The sequence below is a fragment of the Salmo trutta genome, chromosome 26 (assembly GCF_901001165.1).
Source record: "Salmo trutta chromosome 26, fSalTru1.1, whole genome shotgun sequence".
NCBI classification, from domain to species: domain Eukaryota; kingdom Metazoa; phylum Chordata; class Actinopteri; order Salmoniformes; family Salmonidae; genus Salmo; species Salmo trutta.
In genome coordinates this window covers 17009875-17029022 of record NC_042982.1, presented here as the reverse complement: position 1 = coordinate 17029022, position 19148 = coordinate 17009875, and the positions used below count along the sequence as shown (strand labels likewise).

General features: G+C 43.3%; 1 protein-coding gene across 1 annotated transcript; it reads left to right on the top strand.

Annotated features, from left to right (window-relative positions):
- The first annotated feature begins 401 nt into the window (after positions 1-401).
- On the top strand, positions 402-18584 carry LOC115162815 (olfactory receptor 8A1-like). Its single transcript, XM_029714234.1, has 4 exons — positions 402-689; positions 924-936; positions 1018-1176; positions 18517-18584. The coding sequence occupies exons 1-4, from the start codon at positions 402-404 to the stop codon at positions 18582-18584; spliced, it is 528 nt and encodes a 175-aa protein (XP_029570094.1).
- Positions 18585-19148: the final 564 nt, after the last annotated feature.

The following is a 19148-nucleotide window of genomic DNA, read 5'->3' as shown; positions in this document are numbered from 1 at the left end:
TTATTGGAGCAGTATTCCTCTGTCAAGCAAGAAGACATTTTATGGACACAACTTTCTTTATTTCTTTCACAACTCAAATCTGATAATGTACAGATATTATCGGGGACTTTATTTTTATTTTCAAGAATAAGAGTTTGATGGAGGATGTGAATTAGTTTAGTCCAAGCCTACACAGAATCAAATGATTCACACTTGAATTCAATCACATCCATTCACAAGCCTTGTTAGGACTAAGAATTTCTGCATTGAACTATGGAAGAAAATTAACAAAAGCTATGGAGAACACAACCCAAGTCAAGTTCTTTTATCTCTTTGGCTTACAAGAGACATTTAACAACAAATCGGTCTATTTTATCTTGTCTCTTATCACATATCTTCTCATCATCACTGTGAATCTGACTATGATCATAACAATCATTCAGGAGAAAGGTCTCCATGAGCCCATGTATATCTTTCTGTGTAGTCTATGTGTCAATGGATTGTATGGAACTGCTGGTTTCTACCCCAAGTTGTTACTGGACCTTCAGTCAGATGTTCAGGTGATATCTTATGGTGGATGTTTCATTCAAACCTATGTAATATACACATCTGTCATGTGTGAAATGTCTACTCTAACAGTGATGTCTTACGACAGGTATGTGGCAATATGCAGACCACTACTATACCATACCATTGTGACATCTTTAACTGTTAGAAAGTTACTCTTATTTTCTTGGTGTTATTCTTTATTTACAGGACTCATAGCACTTAGTTTAGCCGTCAGAATTCCTTTGTGTGGATCTCGCATTGATAAAATCTTCTGTGACATTCCGTCTATACTGAAACATGCATGTTTATCCATTACCGTTAATCAGATTTGGAGCAAATGTCTAGTATTGGTTCATGTTTTACAGTTACTTTTCATTGTATTTTCTTACTGGCAGATTGTAAGGACTTGTGTAAAGTCAGCTAAGGGAAGGATTAAGTTCACACAGACATGTGTGCCACATTTAATAACAATTGTTATTTTCATCACAGTGACCCTGTTTGACAATTTTCAAGGGTGGAATAATGTAAATATTACAATAAATATGCGTAATGCAATGGCTGTACAATTCCTTGTTATACCACCTGTCTTTAACCCTGTCATATATGGACTTAACCTCCAGCAGATTCGAAGAGCAGTTTTTAGAAAGTGTAATGCACATAAAATCATTGATATGAGATGTTAGTTACATGATTTTACACAACAGGGAGACTACCTGATGTCAGAAGTCAACAAAATAAAGGTAAAGTCTGCTAAAACATTTGCAAGGATAAATGGCATGCCTCATTTCCTGACACCCATCTCACTCTTCTGGGAAATTGATTTAGAAATTGTAATTGTAGCACACTTCCTTACCAGGAAAATGGTTGTATGCGTCCCAAATGGTGTCCTATTCCCTATGTTGTGCACTACTTTTGACCAGAGCCAAAGTAGTGCACTAGAAAGGGAATAGAGAGCAATTAATAGAACAAATCTGTGACTCCTTATGTAGTTAAGACATTTCTAAAGAAGAATAACAATATGCAAAGCTATTGTTTAAATTTATACTGCTCAAAAAATAAAGGGAACACTAAAATAACACATCCTAGATCTGAATGAATGAAATAATCTTATTAAATACTTTTTCCTTTACATAGTTGAATGTGCTGACAACAAAATCACACACAAATAATCAATGGAAATCCAATTTATCAACCCATGGAGGTCTGGATTTGGAGTCACACTCAAAATTAAAGTGGAAAACCACTCTACATGCTGATCCAACTTTGATGTAATGTCCTTAAATCAAGTCAAAATGAGGCTCAGCAGTGTGTGTGGCCTCCCTCATGGAGTCTGTTTCTGACCGTTTGAGCAGACACATGCACATTTGTGGCCTGCTGGAGGTCATTTTGCAGGGCTCTGGCAGTGCTTCTCCTGCTCCTCCTTGCACAAAGGCGGAGGTAGCGGTCCTGCTGCTGGGTTGTTGCCCTCCTACGGCCTCCTCCACGTCTCCTGATGTACTGGCCTGTCTCCTGGTAGCGCCTCCATGCTCTGGACACTACGCTGACAGACACAGCAAACCTTCTTGCCACAGCTCGCATTGATGTGCCATCCTGGATGAGCTGCACTACCTGAGCCACTTGTGTGGGTTGTAGACTCCGTCTCATGCTACCACTATAGTGAAAGCACCGCCAGCATTCAAAAGTGACCAAAACATCAGCCAGGAAGCACAAGAACTGAGAAGTGGTCTGTGGTCACCACCTGCCGAACCACTCCTTTATTGGGGGTGTCTTGCTAATTGCCTATAATTTCCACCTGTTGTCTATTCCATTTGCACAACAGCATGTGAAATGTATTGTCAATCAGTGTTGCTTCCTAAGTGGACAGTTTGATTTCACAGAAGTGTGATTGACTTGGAGTTACATTGTGTTGTTTAAGTGTTCCCTTTTATTTTTTTGAGCAGTGTATATTTTCCCAACTGGGTGCTTTATTCTTAATACTCTCAGAAAATAAATAATGCTTCAGGTTACAATACTGTAAAAATCGTATTTTTTTAGGTTATTGAGTTGTGATAATGCATCTATGTGCTTACAGCCAGGCCTCTTCTTCAGTGTATCTCTCAAAATAAATGGATATTCACAACAACTTTGAAAGGCAATTAATTATTTTATTGGTGCAATAACAAGAATACGCATGTATCTAGAAAGTATGGTTGCATGTAGGCAGTAGTGGAAAAAGTACCCAACTGTCATACTTGAGTAAAAGTAGATACCTTAATAGAAAGTTGCTCAAGTAAAAGTGAAAGTCACCCAGTAAAATAGTAATTGAGTAAAAGTCTAAATATACTTAAGTATCAAAAGTAAATGTAATTGCTAAAATATACTTAAGTATCAAAAGTAGAAGTAAAAGTATACATCATTTTAAATTCCTTATATTAAGCAAAGCACACGGCTCCATTTTCTTGTTATTACACTGTATGGATAGCCAGGGGCACACTTCAACACTCAGACATTATTTACAAAAGATTTATTTGTGTTTAGTGAGTTGAGACGAGAGGCAATAGGGGTTACCACGTGTTGTAAGGGGTGTTTAACTGGTGGCAGAGAAGTCAGACGCAGGAGAGAAATAACTGTGTTTCCAACGGCGCATTTTATTTACAAAAACCCACCGGAAAACATAATAATAAAAATCAATGGGTAACATAACCCGACGCACACCAGTACAGACATACACTTACAATAAACAATCACCGACAAGGACATGAGGGGAAACAGAGGCTTAAATACACAACATGTCATTGATGGGATTGGAACCAGGTGTGATGGAAGACAAGACAAAACCAATGGAAAAGGAAAAATGAATCAGCGATGGCTAGAAGGTCGGTGACGTCGACTGCCCGAACAGGGAGAGGGAACAAAGTCGTGACACGTGTTCTCTTGATAAGTGCGTGAATTTCAAAATGTTCCTGTCCTGCTAACCATTCAAAATGTAACGAGTACTTTTGGTTGTCAGGGAAAATGTATGGAGTAAAAAGTACAATATTTAAATTAGGAATGTAGTGAAGTAAAAGTAAAACTTGTCAAAAATATGTATAGTAAAGTGATTAGCTGTTCAGGAGTCTTATGGCTTGGGGGAAGAAGCTGTTAAGAAGCCTTTTGGACCTAGACTTGGCGCTCCGGTAAGGCTTACCATGCGGTAGCAGAGAGAACAGTCTATGACTAGGGTGGCTGGAGTCTTTGACAATTTTTGGGCCTTCTTCTAACATAGAGGTCCTGGATGGCAGGAAGCTTGGAAGCCCAGTACAGTGATGTACTGGGCCGTACGCACTACAGTCTGTAGTGCCTTGCGGTCGGAGGCCGAGCAGTTGTCATACCAGGCAGTGATGCAACCAGTCAGGATACTCTCGATGGTGCAGCTGTAGAACTTTTTGAGGATCTGAGGACCCATGCCAAATCTTTCAGTCTCCTGAGGGGGAACAGGTTTTGTCGTGCCCTCTTCATGACTGTCTTGGTGTGCTTGGACCATGAAGGTTTGTTGGTGATGTGGACACCAAGGAACTTGAAGCTCTCAACCTGCTCCACTACAGCCCCGTCGATGAGAATGGGGGCATGCTCGGGTCTTCCTTTTCCTGTAGTCCACAATCATCTCCTTTGTCTTGATCATGTTGAGGGAGAGGTTCTTGTCCTGGTACCACACGGCCAGGTCTCTGACCTCCTCGCTATTGGTTGGCTCATCATTGTTGGTGATCAGGCCTACCACTGTTGTGTCATCAGCAAACTTTATGATGGTGTTGGAGTCGTGCTTGGCCATGCAGTCATGAGTGAACAGGGAGTACAGGAGTGGACTGATCACGCACCCCTGAGGGGCCCCCGTGTTTAGGATCAGCGTGGCGGATGTGTTGTTACCTACCCTTACCCCCTGGTGGCGTCCCTTCAGGATGTCCAGGATCCAGTTGCAGAGGGAGAGAGCACTATGGTGTTGAACGCTGAGAGCACTATGGTGTTGAACGCTGAGCTGTAGTCAATGAATAGCATTCTCACATAGGTGTTCCTTTAGTCCAGGTGGGAAAGGGCAGTGTGGAGTGCAATAGAGATTGCATCATCTGTGGATCTGTTGGGGCGGTATGCAAATTGGAGTGGGTCTAGTGTTTCTGGGATAATGGTGTTGACGTCGGCCATGACCAGCCTTTCAAAGCATTTCATGGCTACAGACCTGAGTCTTACATGTTGGTAGTCTTTTAGGCAGGTTACCTTAGTGTTCTTAGCCACAGGGACTATGGTGGTCTGCTTGAAACATGTTGGTATTACAGACTCAAAACTATCAAAATAAAGAAAGTCGCACACTCCATGTATAATCTCCCAGCAATTTAATGGGTATTTACCAATGTTTCGGCATCACTGTGCCGTTACCCATTAAATTGCTGGGAGATTATACATGGAGTGTGCGACTTTCTTTATTTTGATAGTTGATAGTTTATTGGCCGTTTGCCAGCACCTCCACACAAACTATTATTCTGGGTGTGCGCCAGCTCATGTTTTTTTTTATCTTGTATTACAGACTCAGACAGGCAGTGAAGACACTTGCCACTTTGACCCCATGGCTTGGTTTTTGCTCTGACATGCACTGTCATCTGTGGAACCTTATATAGACAGGTGTGTGCCTTTCCAAATCATGTCCAATCAATTGAATTTACCACAGGTGGACTCCAATCAAGTTGTAGAAACATCTCAAGGACGATCAATGGAAACAGGATGTAACTAAGCTCAATTTCGAGTCTCATAGCAAAGGGTCTGAGTACTTATGTAAATAAGGTATCTGTTTTTAATTTTGAATACATTTGCAAAAGATTATTGAAGCCTGTTTTCGCTTTGTCATTATGGGTTATTGTGTGTAGATTGATGAGGAAAATAAATAATTTAATCAATTATAGAATAAGGCTGTAATGTAACAATTTGTGGAAAAAGGGAAGGGGTCTGAATTCTTTCCGAATGCACTGTATACATTGCCTTCAGAAAGTATTCAGACGCCTTCCCTTTTTCCACATGTTGTTACGTTACAGCCTTACTCTAAAATGGATTCAATATTTTTATTTCCTCATGACTTATTTAAAATGTTTTTGTGTTACAGCCTGAATTCAACATTTTTCACCCATGTACACACAATACCCAATAATGACAAAGCGAAAACATGTTTTTAGAAATTATTGCTAACTTACTGAAAAATAAATCCGGAAATATCAAATATACATAAGTATTCACACCCCTTAGTCAATACACGTTATACAACGGGTGTGTCACGACTTCCACTGAAGGTGGCTCCTCTCCCTGTTTGGGCGGCGCTCGGCGGTTGTCGTCGCCGGTCTACAAGCTGCCACCAATCTTTTTTGTTTTGTCATGTCTGTTTTGATTGTTCACCTGTGTCTTGTTTAGGTTGTTTAGTTGGTGTATTTATTCTCGCCCTACCCATTTTGTTTCGTGTGAGTTTGTTTGCGTTTTCCTGTCTTTGGTTTTGGGTGGCGTATATTTTGTTCATTTTTTTAACAGGTGTTTTTCCTAGACTATGTTCTAGATGATTTTTGTGGACTGCCATTTAGTCTGTGCCTGTAGTGTTTGATGAACTGTTAATAAATACGCCTTCTCCGTATTTAATCCTCTCCTGTGCCTGACTTCTACACCCACCTCTCGTAGAGAGTTTTGACAGAAACCCGCACCTAAAGATATGGAGTCAGCAGGAGCGGAAGCGCCCTCCCCGTCCATGGAGCAGCGTGTCCACCGTCTGGGGACGGCTATGGATCAAGTATTGGCGAGAATGGCGAGATGGGAGAGGAGCGGTCTCCCTACCCCGTCTTCGGCCACTCTTCAGCCTGCATCACCACCCTCTTCAACAGCGTCCAGCCCCAGCGGGATTCGACTCACGCTCCCAAGGGAGTACGATGGGACGGCTGCCGGGTGCAAGGGGTTTCTGCTCCAGTTGGAGCTTTACCTGGCGACCATTCACCCGACTCCTTCGGGAGAGGAGAGTGTCAACGCCCTCGTCTCCTGCCTTTCGGGGAAAGCCCTGGAGTGGGCCAACGCGGTCTGGGATGGCCCAGACTCGCCGAGGGACAATTACCCAGAGTTCACCCGCCGCTTCCGGACTGTGTTCGACCACCCACCTGAAGGTAGAGCGGCGGGTGAACGTCTGGGCCTCCTCCTGCACCAGTTGTGGTCGGAGAGGACACACTGCTGACCGGTGCTGGAGGAGCTCGTCTGGGAGTCGAGAGGGCAGGCAGAGCACTGCTCGTACACCTCAGGTGAGTCCACACCAGACTCACCCAGAGCTCCCTGTTGGCCATATGTATGTGTTGGTTTCTTTTCCTGAATTTTCCCCTCACTCCCAGCATAAGGCACTAGTAGATTCAGGCGCAGCGGGGAGCTTTATTGATCGCGGGTTCGCGAATAGGTTAGGGATTCCCTTGGTTCAGTTGGACCGACCCTTCCCCGTGCACGCCTTAGATAGTCGACCACTTGGGTCAGGGCTGGTCAGGGAGGCCACGGTTCCACTGGACATGGTGACACGAGGGGGGCATGAGGAGCAGATTAGTCTCTTCCTCATTGACTCTCCTGCGTTTCCGGTGGTGCTGGGGATTCCCTGGTTGGCTGATCACAATCCCAAAATTTCGTGGAGACAGGCGGCTCTTGAGGGGTGGTCAGAGGAGTGCTCAGGTAGGTGTTTAGGTGTTTCCATCGGTGCAACGACGGTGGAGAGTCCGGACCAAGTCTCCACCGTGCGCATTCCCCCCGAATATGCCGATTTGGCAATTGCTTTCTGTAAAAAGAGGGTGACCCAATTACCACCTCATCGATGAGGGGATTGTGCGATAAACCTCCAGGTTAACGCTGCACTTCCTAGGAGTCACTGGTATCCCTTATCACAGGAGGAGACAGTGGCTATAGAGACATATGTCACTGAATCTCTGAGACAGGGATACATTCGGACATCCACGTCACCCGTCTCCTCGAGTTTCTTTTTTGTGAAGAAGGAGGGAGGTCTGCGTCCGTGCATTAACTATTGAGGTCTAAATTCCATCGCAGTGGGATTCAGTTACCCGCTACCCCTCATCGCCACGGTGGTGGAGTCATTTCACGGAGCACACTTCTTCACAAAACTAGATCTCAGGAGCGCGTATAACTTGGTACGTATCCGAGAGGGAGATGAGTGGAAGACAGCATTTAGTACCACATCTGGCCATTATGAGTACCTCATCAAGCCGTGTGGGTTGAAGAATGCTCCAGACGTTTTCCAATCCTTTGTACACGAGATTCCCAGGGACCTGCACGGGCAGGGTGTGGTGGTCTACATCGATGACATTCTGATTTATTCCGGGCATGTGGGCCGCGCATGTGTCTCTGGTGCGCAAGGTACTTGGGCGACTGTTGGAGCATGACCTCTACGTCAAGGCCGAGAAATGTGTGTTCTCCAAACAAGCCATCTCCTTTCTGGGGTATCGCATTTCCACATCTGGGGTGGTGATGGAGTGTGCCCGCATTGCGGCCGTGCGTAATTGGCCGTCTCCGACCACGGTAAAGGAGGTGCAGCGGTTTTTAGGGTTTGCCAATTATTACCGGAAGTTTATCCGGGGTTTTGGGCAGGTGGTTGCTCCCATTACCTCACTGCTGAAGGGGGGGGCGGTGCGTTTGAGGTGGTCGGCGGAGGCAGACAGAGCTTTTGGTCGTCTGAAGGCTCTGTTTACCATGCTCCCGTCTTGGCGCATCCGGACCCCTCTTTGCCATTCATAGTGAAGGTGGACGCGTCTGAGGCTGGGGTTGGAGCTGTGCTCTCATAGCACTCGGGCAGACCCCCCAAGCTTCGCCCCTGCGCTTTCTTTTCAAGGAAGCTCAGTCCGGCGGAGCGAAACTATGATGTGGGGGACCGGGAGTTGTTGGCTGTGGTAAAAGCCCTGAAGGTGTGGAGACATTGGCTTGAGGGAGCGCAACACTCTTTTCTCATCTGGACTGACCACCGTAATCTGGAGTACATCCGGGCGGCAAGGAGACTGAATCCCCGTCAGGCAAGGTGGGCGATCTTTTTCACCAGATTTTGTTTCACCATCTCATATAGACCAGGTTCCCAAAACGCTAAGGCTGACACACTGTCCCGTCTCTATGATACCGAGGAGCGGTCCATCGATCCCACTCCCATACTTCCAGCCTCTTGTCTGGTGGCACCGGTGGTATGGGAGGTGGACGTGGACATCGAGCGGGTGTCACGGTCAGATCCCCCTCCACCAGAGTGTCCAGCTGGTCGAAGGTACGTCCATCTTGGTGTTCGCGATAGATTGATCAGGTGGGCTCACACGCTACCCTCCTCTGGTCTTCGGGTATTGATAGGACGGTACGGGGTCTTAGAGGGAAGTACTGGTGGCCCACGTTGGCAAGGGACGTGAGGGTTTATGTCTCCTCCTGTTCGGTGGGCGCCCAGTGTAAGGCTCCTAGACACCTGCCTAGAAGGAAGTTACATCCCCTTTCCATTCCACAGCGGCCTTGGTCCCACCTGTCGGTGGATTTCCTCACCGATCTTCCTCCATCACAGGGGAACACTACGAATTCTGGTTGATGTGGATCGGTTTTCTAAGTCCTGCCGTCTCCTCCCTTTGCCCGGTCTTTCTACGGCCCTACAGACCGCAGAGACCCTGTTTACACACGTCTTCTGGCACTATGGGGTGCCTGAGGACATAGTTTCTGATCGGGGTCCCCAGTTCACGTCCCGGGTGTGGAGGGCGTTTATGGAGCGTCTGGGGTCTCGATCAGCCTGACCTCGGGTTTTCACCCCGAGAATAATGGGCAGGTGGAGAGAGTTAATCAGGATGTAGGCAGGTTTTTGCGGTCATATTGCCAGGACCGGCCAGGAGAGTGGGCGAGGTTCGTCCCATGGGCCGAGATGGCTCAGAATTCGCTCTGCCACTCTTCCACGAACATGTCGCCGTTTCAGTGAGTGTTGGGTTATCAGTCGGTCCTGGTACCATGGCATCAGAGCCAGACCGAGGCTCCTGCGGTGGAGGAATGGGTGCATCGCTCAAAGGAGACCTGGAGAGCCGTCCAGGAATCCCTTAAGCATGTCCCAGTTTAGGTCACCTAGCAGCACAAGCTCTGAAGATAGATGGGGGCAATCAATTCACTTATGGGTCCAGGGCACAGCTGGGGGCTGAGGGTGATCTATAGCAAGCGGCAACGGTGAGAGACTTGTTTCTGAAAAGGTGGATTTTTAAAAGTAGAAGCTCGAATTGTTGGGTACAGACCTGGATAGTAAGACAGAACTCTGCAGGCTATCTCTGCAGTAGATTGCAACACCGCCCCCTTTGGCAGTTCTATCTTGTCGGAAGATGTTATAGTTAGGGATGGAAATTTCAGAGTTTTTGGTGGTCTTCCTAAGCCAGGATTCAACCACGGCTAGGACATCCGGGTTGGCAGAGTGTGATAAAGCAGTGAATAAAACATACTTAGGGAGGAGGCTTCTAATGTTAAGATGCATGAAACCAAGGCTTTTACGGTTACAGAAGTCGACAAATGAGAGCACCTGGGGAATGGGAGTGGAGCTAGGCACTGCAGGGCCTGGATTAACCTCTACATTACCAGAAGAACAGAGGAGGAGTAGGATAAGGGTACGGCTAAAGGCTATCAGAACTGGTCGTCTAGTATGTTCGGAACAGAGAGTAAAAGGAGCAGGTTTCTGGGCGCAATAGTTTAGATTCAAGGCATAATGTACAGACAAAGGTATGGTAGGATGTGAATACATTGGAGGTAAACCTAGGCACTGAGTAATGATGAGAGATATTGTCTCTAGAGACGTTTAAACCAGGTGATGTCACCGCATATGTGGTGACAATATCCTATACCGTGTGTGTTTGTATGTGTATCTTATGTTATCATTTAGCTTGTTAGTAAATAAATCATCAAATCAATTTTTGTGTTGTAGGGAACGATCAGTGAGACCCGGGTTTGTGCAGATTTATGGAGTCTACAACGTTCAGAATGAGACTGATATGAGGAAATTATTCATTAATGACTGTTATGATATATACATTTTCTTGACTTCATTTGGGAAACAGTAACTCATTAAACAAACTTTTCAAGTGGTTCCCCAAATTCCTAATGAGTTAATTGTTACATGATTAATTTAATCGAATAATAATTAAACGTAGTAGGTAATTATTTGATAAATAGCAATAATCACATTAATGATAATCACGTCACGACAACACTGACAACACTTTCAATCTGTCCGGTACAGTTGAAACTGGGATTAATCCGTGAAGAGCACACTTCTCCAGTGTGCAGGTGGCCATCGGTTACGACGCTGAACTGCAGTCAGGTCAAGACCTAGATGAGAACGACGAACACGCAGATGAGCTTACCTTGAGACTGTTTCTGACGTTTTGTGCATACATTTGTTGGTTGCGCAAACGCTTCATCAGCTGTCCGGGTTTCAGATTATTCCACATGTGAAGAAACCGGAAGTGGAGATCCTGGGCTTGCGTGGTCTGCGGTTGTGAAGTCATTTGGACGTACTACCAAATTCTCTAAAACGACATTGAAAGAGAAATTAACATAAAATTATCTGGCAACAGCTCTTGTGAACATTCCTGCTTTCAGCATGCCAATTGCACGCTCCCTTAAAACTTGAGACATCTGTGGCATTGTGTTGTGTGGCAAAACTGCACATTTTAAAGTGGCCTTTTATTGTCCCCAGCACAAGGTGCACCTGTGTAATGATCATGCTGTTTAATCCGCTTCTGTCACAACGTCCACAGAAGGTGGCGCCACTCCCCGGTCGGGCGGCGCTTGGCGGTCGTCGTCGCCGGCCTACTAGCTGCCACCGATCCATGTTTCATGTGTTTGTTAGTTATGTCTGTTTTGTGCGCACCTGTTTCGTGTTTGTAATTAGTGGGAGGGTATTTAGTTTGTCAGTTTCTTGTTTGGGGTTGTGCAGGATTGTTTCGTGTCTGCTGTTGTAGGTTGGGGAATTTATTCCTGACATTTTTATATCTTAACGTTTAGGTGTTAGGGTTGCTGGGCTGCGTCCCAAATTATTTTAGAAGACTATGTTAGTCTTCTTTCATTGGAATTTTCCATGCATTTTCGGCTTGATATTTTGGACTGTTTTTTCCCTTTATTAAAATACTATGTGTTTCACGTACCTGAGTCTCCTGCGCCTGACTTCACCCCTTCCTGCAGAACTATCTTATGACAGCTTCTTGATATGCTACACCTGCCAGGTGGATGGATTATCTTGGCAAATGAGAAATGCTCACTAACAGGGATGTGAACAAATGTGTGCATAACATTTGAGAGAAATAAGCTTTTTGTGCATGTGGAACATTTCTGGGATCTATTATTTCAACTCATGAAAGATGAGTTTAAACCCAATATACAGCAGTGTGTTTACTTAGTCTTCCTGGGTCCCCCACGGGACGGTTGAGCTAACATAGGCTAATGTGATTAGCATGAGGTTGTAAGTAGCAAGAATATTTCCCAGGACAAAGACATATCTGATACTGGCAAAAAGCTTAAATTCTTGTTAATCTAACTACACTGTCCAATTTATAGTAGCTATTACAGTGAAATAATACCATGGAATTGTTTGAGGAGAGTGCACAGTTATGAACTTGAAAAGTTATTAATAAACCAATTAGGCACATTTGGGCAGTCTTGATACAACATTTTGAATAGAAATTCAATGGTTCATTGGATCAGTCTAAACTTTGCACATACACTGCTGCCATCTAGTGGCCAAAATCAAAATTGCGCCTGGGCTGGAATAACAAATTATGGCCTTTGCCTTGCATTTCAAAGATGATAGTACAATTTTTTTTTTAAACAGTTGTTTTCTTCTTTGTATTTTCTTTTACCAGATCGAATGTGTTATATTCGCCTACATTCATTTCACTTTTCCACAAACTTCAAAGTGTTTCCTTTCAAATGGTTTCAAAAAGATGCATATCCTTGCTTCAATGCCTGAGCTACAGGCAGTTAGATTTGGGTATGTTATTTTAGGTGAAAATTTAAAAAAAGGGGCGGATCCTTAAGTGATGTGACAGTGACCCTAGTTTAGTGTGGAATAGCCCACTGACACAGAACATACAGTAGGGCTATGTCTAAACCACGGCAGTCTGGAGAAAGATACCAGGTGATCTAGACTTACATTATGTTTTAGATGTAAATCCTGTATATGTATACAGTACCAGTCAAAAGTTTGACTGACACAGAACATACACAGGCTATGTCTAAACCACGGCAGTCTGGAGAAAGATACCAGGTGATCTAGACTTACATTATGTTTTAGATGTAAATCCTGTATATGTATACAGTACCAGTCAAAAGTTTGGACACACCTACGCATTCAATGGCTTTTCTGTATTTTTTACTATTTTCTACATTGTAGAATAATAGTGAAGACATCAAAATTATGAAATCGTATGGAATCATGAGGTAACCAAAAAAGTGTTACAGAAATCAAAATATATTTTACATTTGAGATTCTTCAAAGTAGCCACCCTTTGCCTTGATGACAGCTTTGCACACTCTTGGCATTCTCTCAATCAGCTTCAGCTGGAATGCTTTCCCACATATGCTGAGCGCTTTTTGGCTGCTTTTTCTTCCCTCTGTGGTCTAACTCATCCCAACCATCTCAATTGGGTTGAGGTCGGTTGATTGTGGAGGCCAAGTCATCTGATACAGCACTCCATCACTCTCCTTCTTGGTCCAATAGCCCTTACACAGCCTGGAGTTGTGTTTGGTCATTGTCCTGTTGAAAAACAAATGACAGTCCCAGTAAGTGCAAACCAGATGGGATGGCGTATTGCTGCAGAATGCTGTGGTAGCCATGCTGGTTAAGTGTGCCTTGAATTCTAAATAAATCACAGACAGTGTCACCATAAAAGCACCATCACACCTCCTCCTCCATGCTTCACGGTGGGAACTACACATGCAGAGATCATCCATTCACCTACTCTGCTTCGCACAAAGAAACGGCAGTTGGAACCAAAAATCTCAAATTTGGACTCATCAGGCCAAAGGACAGATTTCCACCAGTCTTATGTCCATTGCTCGTGTTTCTTGGCCCAAGCAAGTTTCTTCTTCTTAATTGTGTCCTTTTAGTAGTGGTTTCTTTGCAGCGATGCGACCATGGAGGCCTGATTAATGCAGTCTCCTCTGAACAGTTGATGTTGAGAGGTGTCTGTTACTTGAACTCTGTGAAGCATTTATTTGGGCTGCAATTTCTGAGGCTGGTAACTCTAATGAAGGTATTCTCTGCAGCAGAGGTAACTTTGGGTCTTCCTTTCCAGTGGCGGTCCTGATGGGAACCAGTTTCATCATAGCGCTTGATGGTTTTTGCAACTGCACTTGAAGAAACTTTCAAAGTTCTTGAAATTGACTGACCTTCATGTCTTAAAGTAATGATGGACTGTCATTTCTCTTTGCTTATTTGAGCTGTTCTTGCCATAATATGAACTTGGTCTTTTACCAAATAAGGCTATCTTCTGTATACCACCCCTACCTTGTCACAACACAACTGATTGGCTCAAACGCATTAAGAAGGAATGAAATTCCACAGATTAACTTTTAACAAGGCACAGCTGTTAATTGAAATGCATTCCAGGTGATTACCTCATGAAGCTGGTTGAGAGAATGCCAAGAGTGTGCAAAGCTATCATCAAGGGTTGCTACTATAATTAATCTAAAAAAATGGTGGGTTACTACATGATTCCAAATGTGTTATTTAATAGTTTTAATGCCTTCACTATTATTCTACTCTGTAGAAAATAGTAAAAATAAAGAAAAACCCCTGAATGAGTAGGTGTGCCCAAACTTTTGACTGACACTATATATATATTTATTTATTTATTTTTACATTGGTTATAATTTTTTGTACGCTTTATTCAGACAGTAAGAAAATCAGAGGGGGAGAAACAGTGACAAAGGTGGAAACATGGATTGAACCCTGGTCTCTTGTGGGGAGACGTTACCACAACACGGCTCTGCACGACTAGCATCCTGGTGGCTGGTGTTAATAAGTGTAACAGTAGAGTAAAGACTGTAAACTGAGCCAGTGTGTCAATTGTATTTTTTATTTAAAATATGAATTTTATTGAACTACACCAGGGATGAATGACGTTTGCTCTATGTTCTGCTCAATGTCCATTACAGCCACAGGTAACAATGTTTTTGGAGTGATGGATTGGTTGGCATATACACTTGGAGTCCAGTGCAATTAGGAAATAAAGTGTATGTGTACAGTGTCTTCAGAAAGTATTCATACCCCTTGACTTATTTCACATTTTGTTGTTACAGCCTTAATTCAAATTGATTAAATGTTTTGTTTTTGTTTTCTCACCCATTTACACACAATACCCCATAATGACAAAGTGAAAACGTGTTTTTAGACATTTTAGCAAATTTATTGAAAATGAAACTCAGAAATATCTAATTTACATACAGTGGGGGAAAAAAGTATTTGATCCCCTGTTGATTTTGTACGTTTGCCCACTTACAAAGAAACGATCAGTCTATAATTTTAATAGTAGGTCTATTTAAACAATGAGAGACAGAATAACAACAAAAAAATCCCGAAAAACGCATGTCAAAAATGTTATAAAATGATTTGCATTTTAATGAGGGAAATTAGTATTTGACCCCTCTGCAAAACATGACTTAGTACTTCATGGCAAAACCCTTGTTGGCAATCACAGAGGTCAGACGTTTCTTGTAGTTGGCCACCAGGTTTGCGCACATCTCAGGAGTTATTTTGTCCCATTCCTCTTTGCAGATCTTCTCCAAGTCATTAAGGTTTCGAGGCTGACGTTTGGCAACTCGAACCTTCAGCTCCCTCCACATATTTTCTATGGGATTAAGGTTTGGAGACTGGCTAGGCCACTCCAGGACCTTAATGTGCTTCTTCTTGAGCCACTCCTTTGTGGCCTTGGCCGTGTGTTTTGGGTCATTGTCATGCTGGAATACCCATCCACGACCCATTTTCAATGCCCTGACTGAGGGAAGGAGGTTCTCAGCCAAGATTTGACAGTACATGGCCCCGTCCATCGTCCCTTTGATGTGGTGAAGTTGTCCTGTCCCCTTAGCAGAAAAACACCCCAAAGCATAATATTTCCACCTCCATGTTTGACGGTGGAGATGGTGTTCTTGGGGTCATAGGCAGCATTCCTCCTCCTCCAAACACGGCGAGTTGAGTTGATGTCAAAGAGCTCCATTTTGGTCTCATCTGACCACAACACTTTCACCAGTTGTCCTCTGAGTCATTCAGATGTTCATTGGCAAACTTCAGACGGGCATGTATATGTATTCTTGAGCAAGGGGACCTTGCGGGCGCTGCAGGATTTCAGTCCTTCACGACGTAGTGTGTTACCAATTGTTTTCTTGGTGACTATGGTCCCAGCTGCAATGAGATCATTGACAAGATCCTCCTGTGTAGTTCTGGGCTGATTCCTCACCGTTCTCATGATCATTGCAACTCCACGAGGTGAGATGGAGCCCCAGGTCGAGCGATATTGACAGTTATTTTGTGTTTCTTCCATTTGCGAATAATCGCACCAAATGTTGTCACCTTCTCACCAAGCTGCTTTGCGATGGTCTTGTAGCCCATTCCAGCCTTGTGTAGGTCTACAATCTTGTCCCTGACATCCTTGGAGAGCTCTTTGGTCTTGGCCATGGTGGAGATTTTCGAATCTAATTCATTGCTTCTGTGGACAGGTGTCTTTTTTACAGGTAACAAGCTGCGGTTAGGAGCACTCCCTTTAAGAGTGTGCTCCTAATCTCAGCTCGTTACCTGTATAAAAGACACATGGGAGCCAGAAATATTTCTGATTGCATGGGGGTCAAATACTTATTTCCCTCATTAAAATGCAAATCAATTTATACCATTTCTGACATGCGTTTTTCTGGATTTTTTTGTTGTTATTCTGTCTCTCACTGTTCAAATAAACCTACCATTAAAATGATAGAATGATCCTTTCTTTGTCAGTGGACAAACGTACAAAATCAGCATGGGATCAAATACTTTTTTCCCCCACTGTAAGTATTCACACCACTGAGTCAATACATTTTAGAATTACTTTTGGCAGCGATTGCAGCTGTGAGACTTTCTGGGTATGTTGCTGTCGTGTCTTTGCTATTTCGGATAAAGTGATATGACATGCCATTCTATAAAATCATGTCTCTGTAATGAATATTACCTGATTGAACTAATCATGTAAATGTAATTAACTAGAAAGTCGGGGCACCACGAAATAATGTTTATAGAGCTGTTATCTTCCAAATAAACTCTTAAAGACCTGGTAATCTTTTACATCAATAGCCGTCAATTCTTAAGCGTCATCTTATTCAGTGTCATCTGAAGCCGTAGAATTCTTGGTTATCTTCACGAACCCTGGCTAACAAGTTGAATCAGCAATACAAAATTTGGTTTAATTATTTATTTACTAAATACATAAGTAATCACACAGAATTACATACGCACAGGATGTAATTCTGAAACCTACATTGATAACTAATTATGTCATACATGAAAACGTCCCTAGCGGACAGAACCGATATGACGGCTGGTTACACAAAGAAAGGGGTTGGGTTTGAATGAAAGCGCGGGAAGACTGAGGAACAAAAGGATAAGGGTCTCTGATCGGACCTTGCGAAGCTATGCTATTGTAAATACAGAATCTTATGCATTCTAAATAACCGCCCATTTGGAAAAGGAAAATGCAAGAAATATTTACTCTGAGCGGTGCTTCAATAGGTTGGTTGTATATGGAAGGCCATGTTGCCCAACAGATATCTCGCTTGTCCTTTGAAGAATATGTCTTGTGGTAGAACGGCTCCGTTGTAGTACCGTCGTCGTGTGGTAGAACATACTATGCCCGTCCTTTCCTATCCCACGTTTTCAGCTGCTGCTGCTGCTAACTCAACGGCTAGGAGGTATCACTTCTTTAGTGAATAAGAGTTCAAAGTTCATACCAAGTTGCCATACTTTGAGCTCACGCTGAAGTTGGCGTAGTTCTGTAGTTTGATATTAGCCCTTTTAACGTCTGGACTGGAGTCCTCACGTCCTCGGAACACAAATGTTACATTTTTGTAAAGTGGTGGAGAGAAGTGTTTCATAGTTCACAACCAATGTCTGTTCACTTGGGCGGGGCCACTGAGTGAACAGAGTTTACCTCATGGAAACAATTCTCTCATTTAGAAGCTAAAATTACATTTAATCTTTTCACAAATAGTTTGATATTTAAACATTTAAATTGCACAACAATTCCATGTGAATCTGACAACTAAAATGTGTAGACTTTCCAATATACAGTTTGTCATCCTATCATCAGTAATAATGTCTCAGATGACAACTGATCTGATATCATATTCTTTAAGTACCAACGCATATTTTCAACTGGTTGGATTACCGAAATATGGTTCTGGTCCCCACCCTTTTGATGTTTTCAGACTCTATGTTAACAAAGGCTTTCCAAGAGTCACATCTGTGGAGTAGAGAGAGAGGAAAGGGGGAAAGGTATTTATGGGGGTCATAAACCTCCCCCGACAGAGCAACGTCATGACATTGCTAAGAGCTTTGCACACTTGGATTGTACAATATTTGCACATTATTCTTTTCAAATTCTTCAAGCTCTGTCAAATTGGTTGTTGATCATTGCTTGACAACCATTTACAACCACGCTAGCAGGTGTACAAAGCTCTTAGAGACTTACCCTGAAACACTCACAGCTGCAACCCCTAAACATAAGCTAAACATGAGTGTGACCTTTTCTGTCATGATTGTTCGATTTTTGTGATGTGACTTCTGTGTTTTGTTACTTATAGATGCAATAATGAATGGGGGTGAGGATGGTAAAAATCATACATGTAAAACGTTTTTCTCATTTGTGAAATATTGTCATACCTTTTATTCAATTGCTGATCTACATTGGCTAACAGTCCCTCAAAGAACTTTCTTAAAAATTCTCCTCCTCATTTACACAGCCCTGAATGGCATTGGACCCGCCTACCTGTCAGACCTACTCTCCCCTATGAACCTCTACGCACCCTAAATTCATGCCACGTCAAATTGCTCTATGCCCCCAGGATCTGGCTCCGCACAATGGAGGACCATTTATTTTGCATTCAGACTGAAGCTAGCAAGGAAGCCCCTCAACAGTACCCAGATACATGCCAGTGGTTGGGAACAAGACTAAGGGACGGATTACAATACCCAGATGAAGACTGGTCCTAGTATAACAAATATTCTCAATGGAGAATCTCCATTGATGGTGTATTTTAGTCCAGGTGTAGACTTAATCTGGGTCCAGGCAACCGTCCCTTTGTCAGAGGCTTTGATTTGTTTCACTAAACTATTTATTAATTGTACATGGTGCACAATACATAGCACCCAAACTCCTGCTTAACGATTAATGAGAGATCTGATAGCGTTGCCTGTCCATCTCATTGGTGATGTCACATACTGCTTCTACAATGTAGACTACGAGGCTAGAGGATCACCACAAACACATTGTTTTAACAGGATCATAGGCCGCTAACACAGCCTGTTCAATAACACAACGTTAAGGATGTGTATTCTTCTGATGTGCTGCACTATCCTAACAAACTACTCTCTT

Excerpts from the sequence above, each read along its gene's own strand:
- LOC115162815 (XM_029714234.1), top strand. The coding sequence starts at position 402 with ATGATCATAACAATCATTCAGGAGAAAGGTCTCCATGAGCCCATGTAT. Across the intron at positions 1,177-18,516 it reads AAGAGCAGTTTTTAGAAAGT|CCCTGAATGGCATTGGACCC; the intron begins GTAATGCACATA and ends TCATTTACACAG.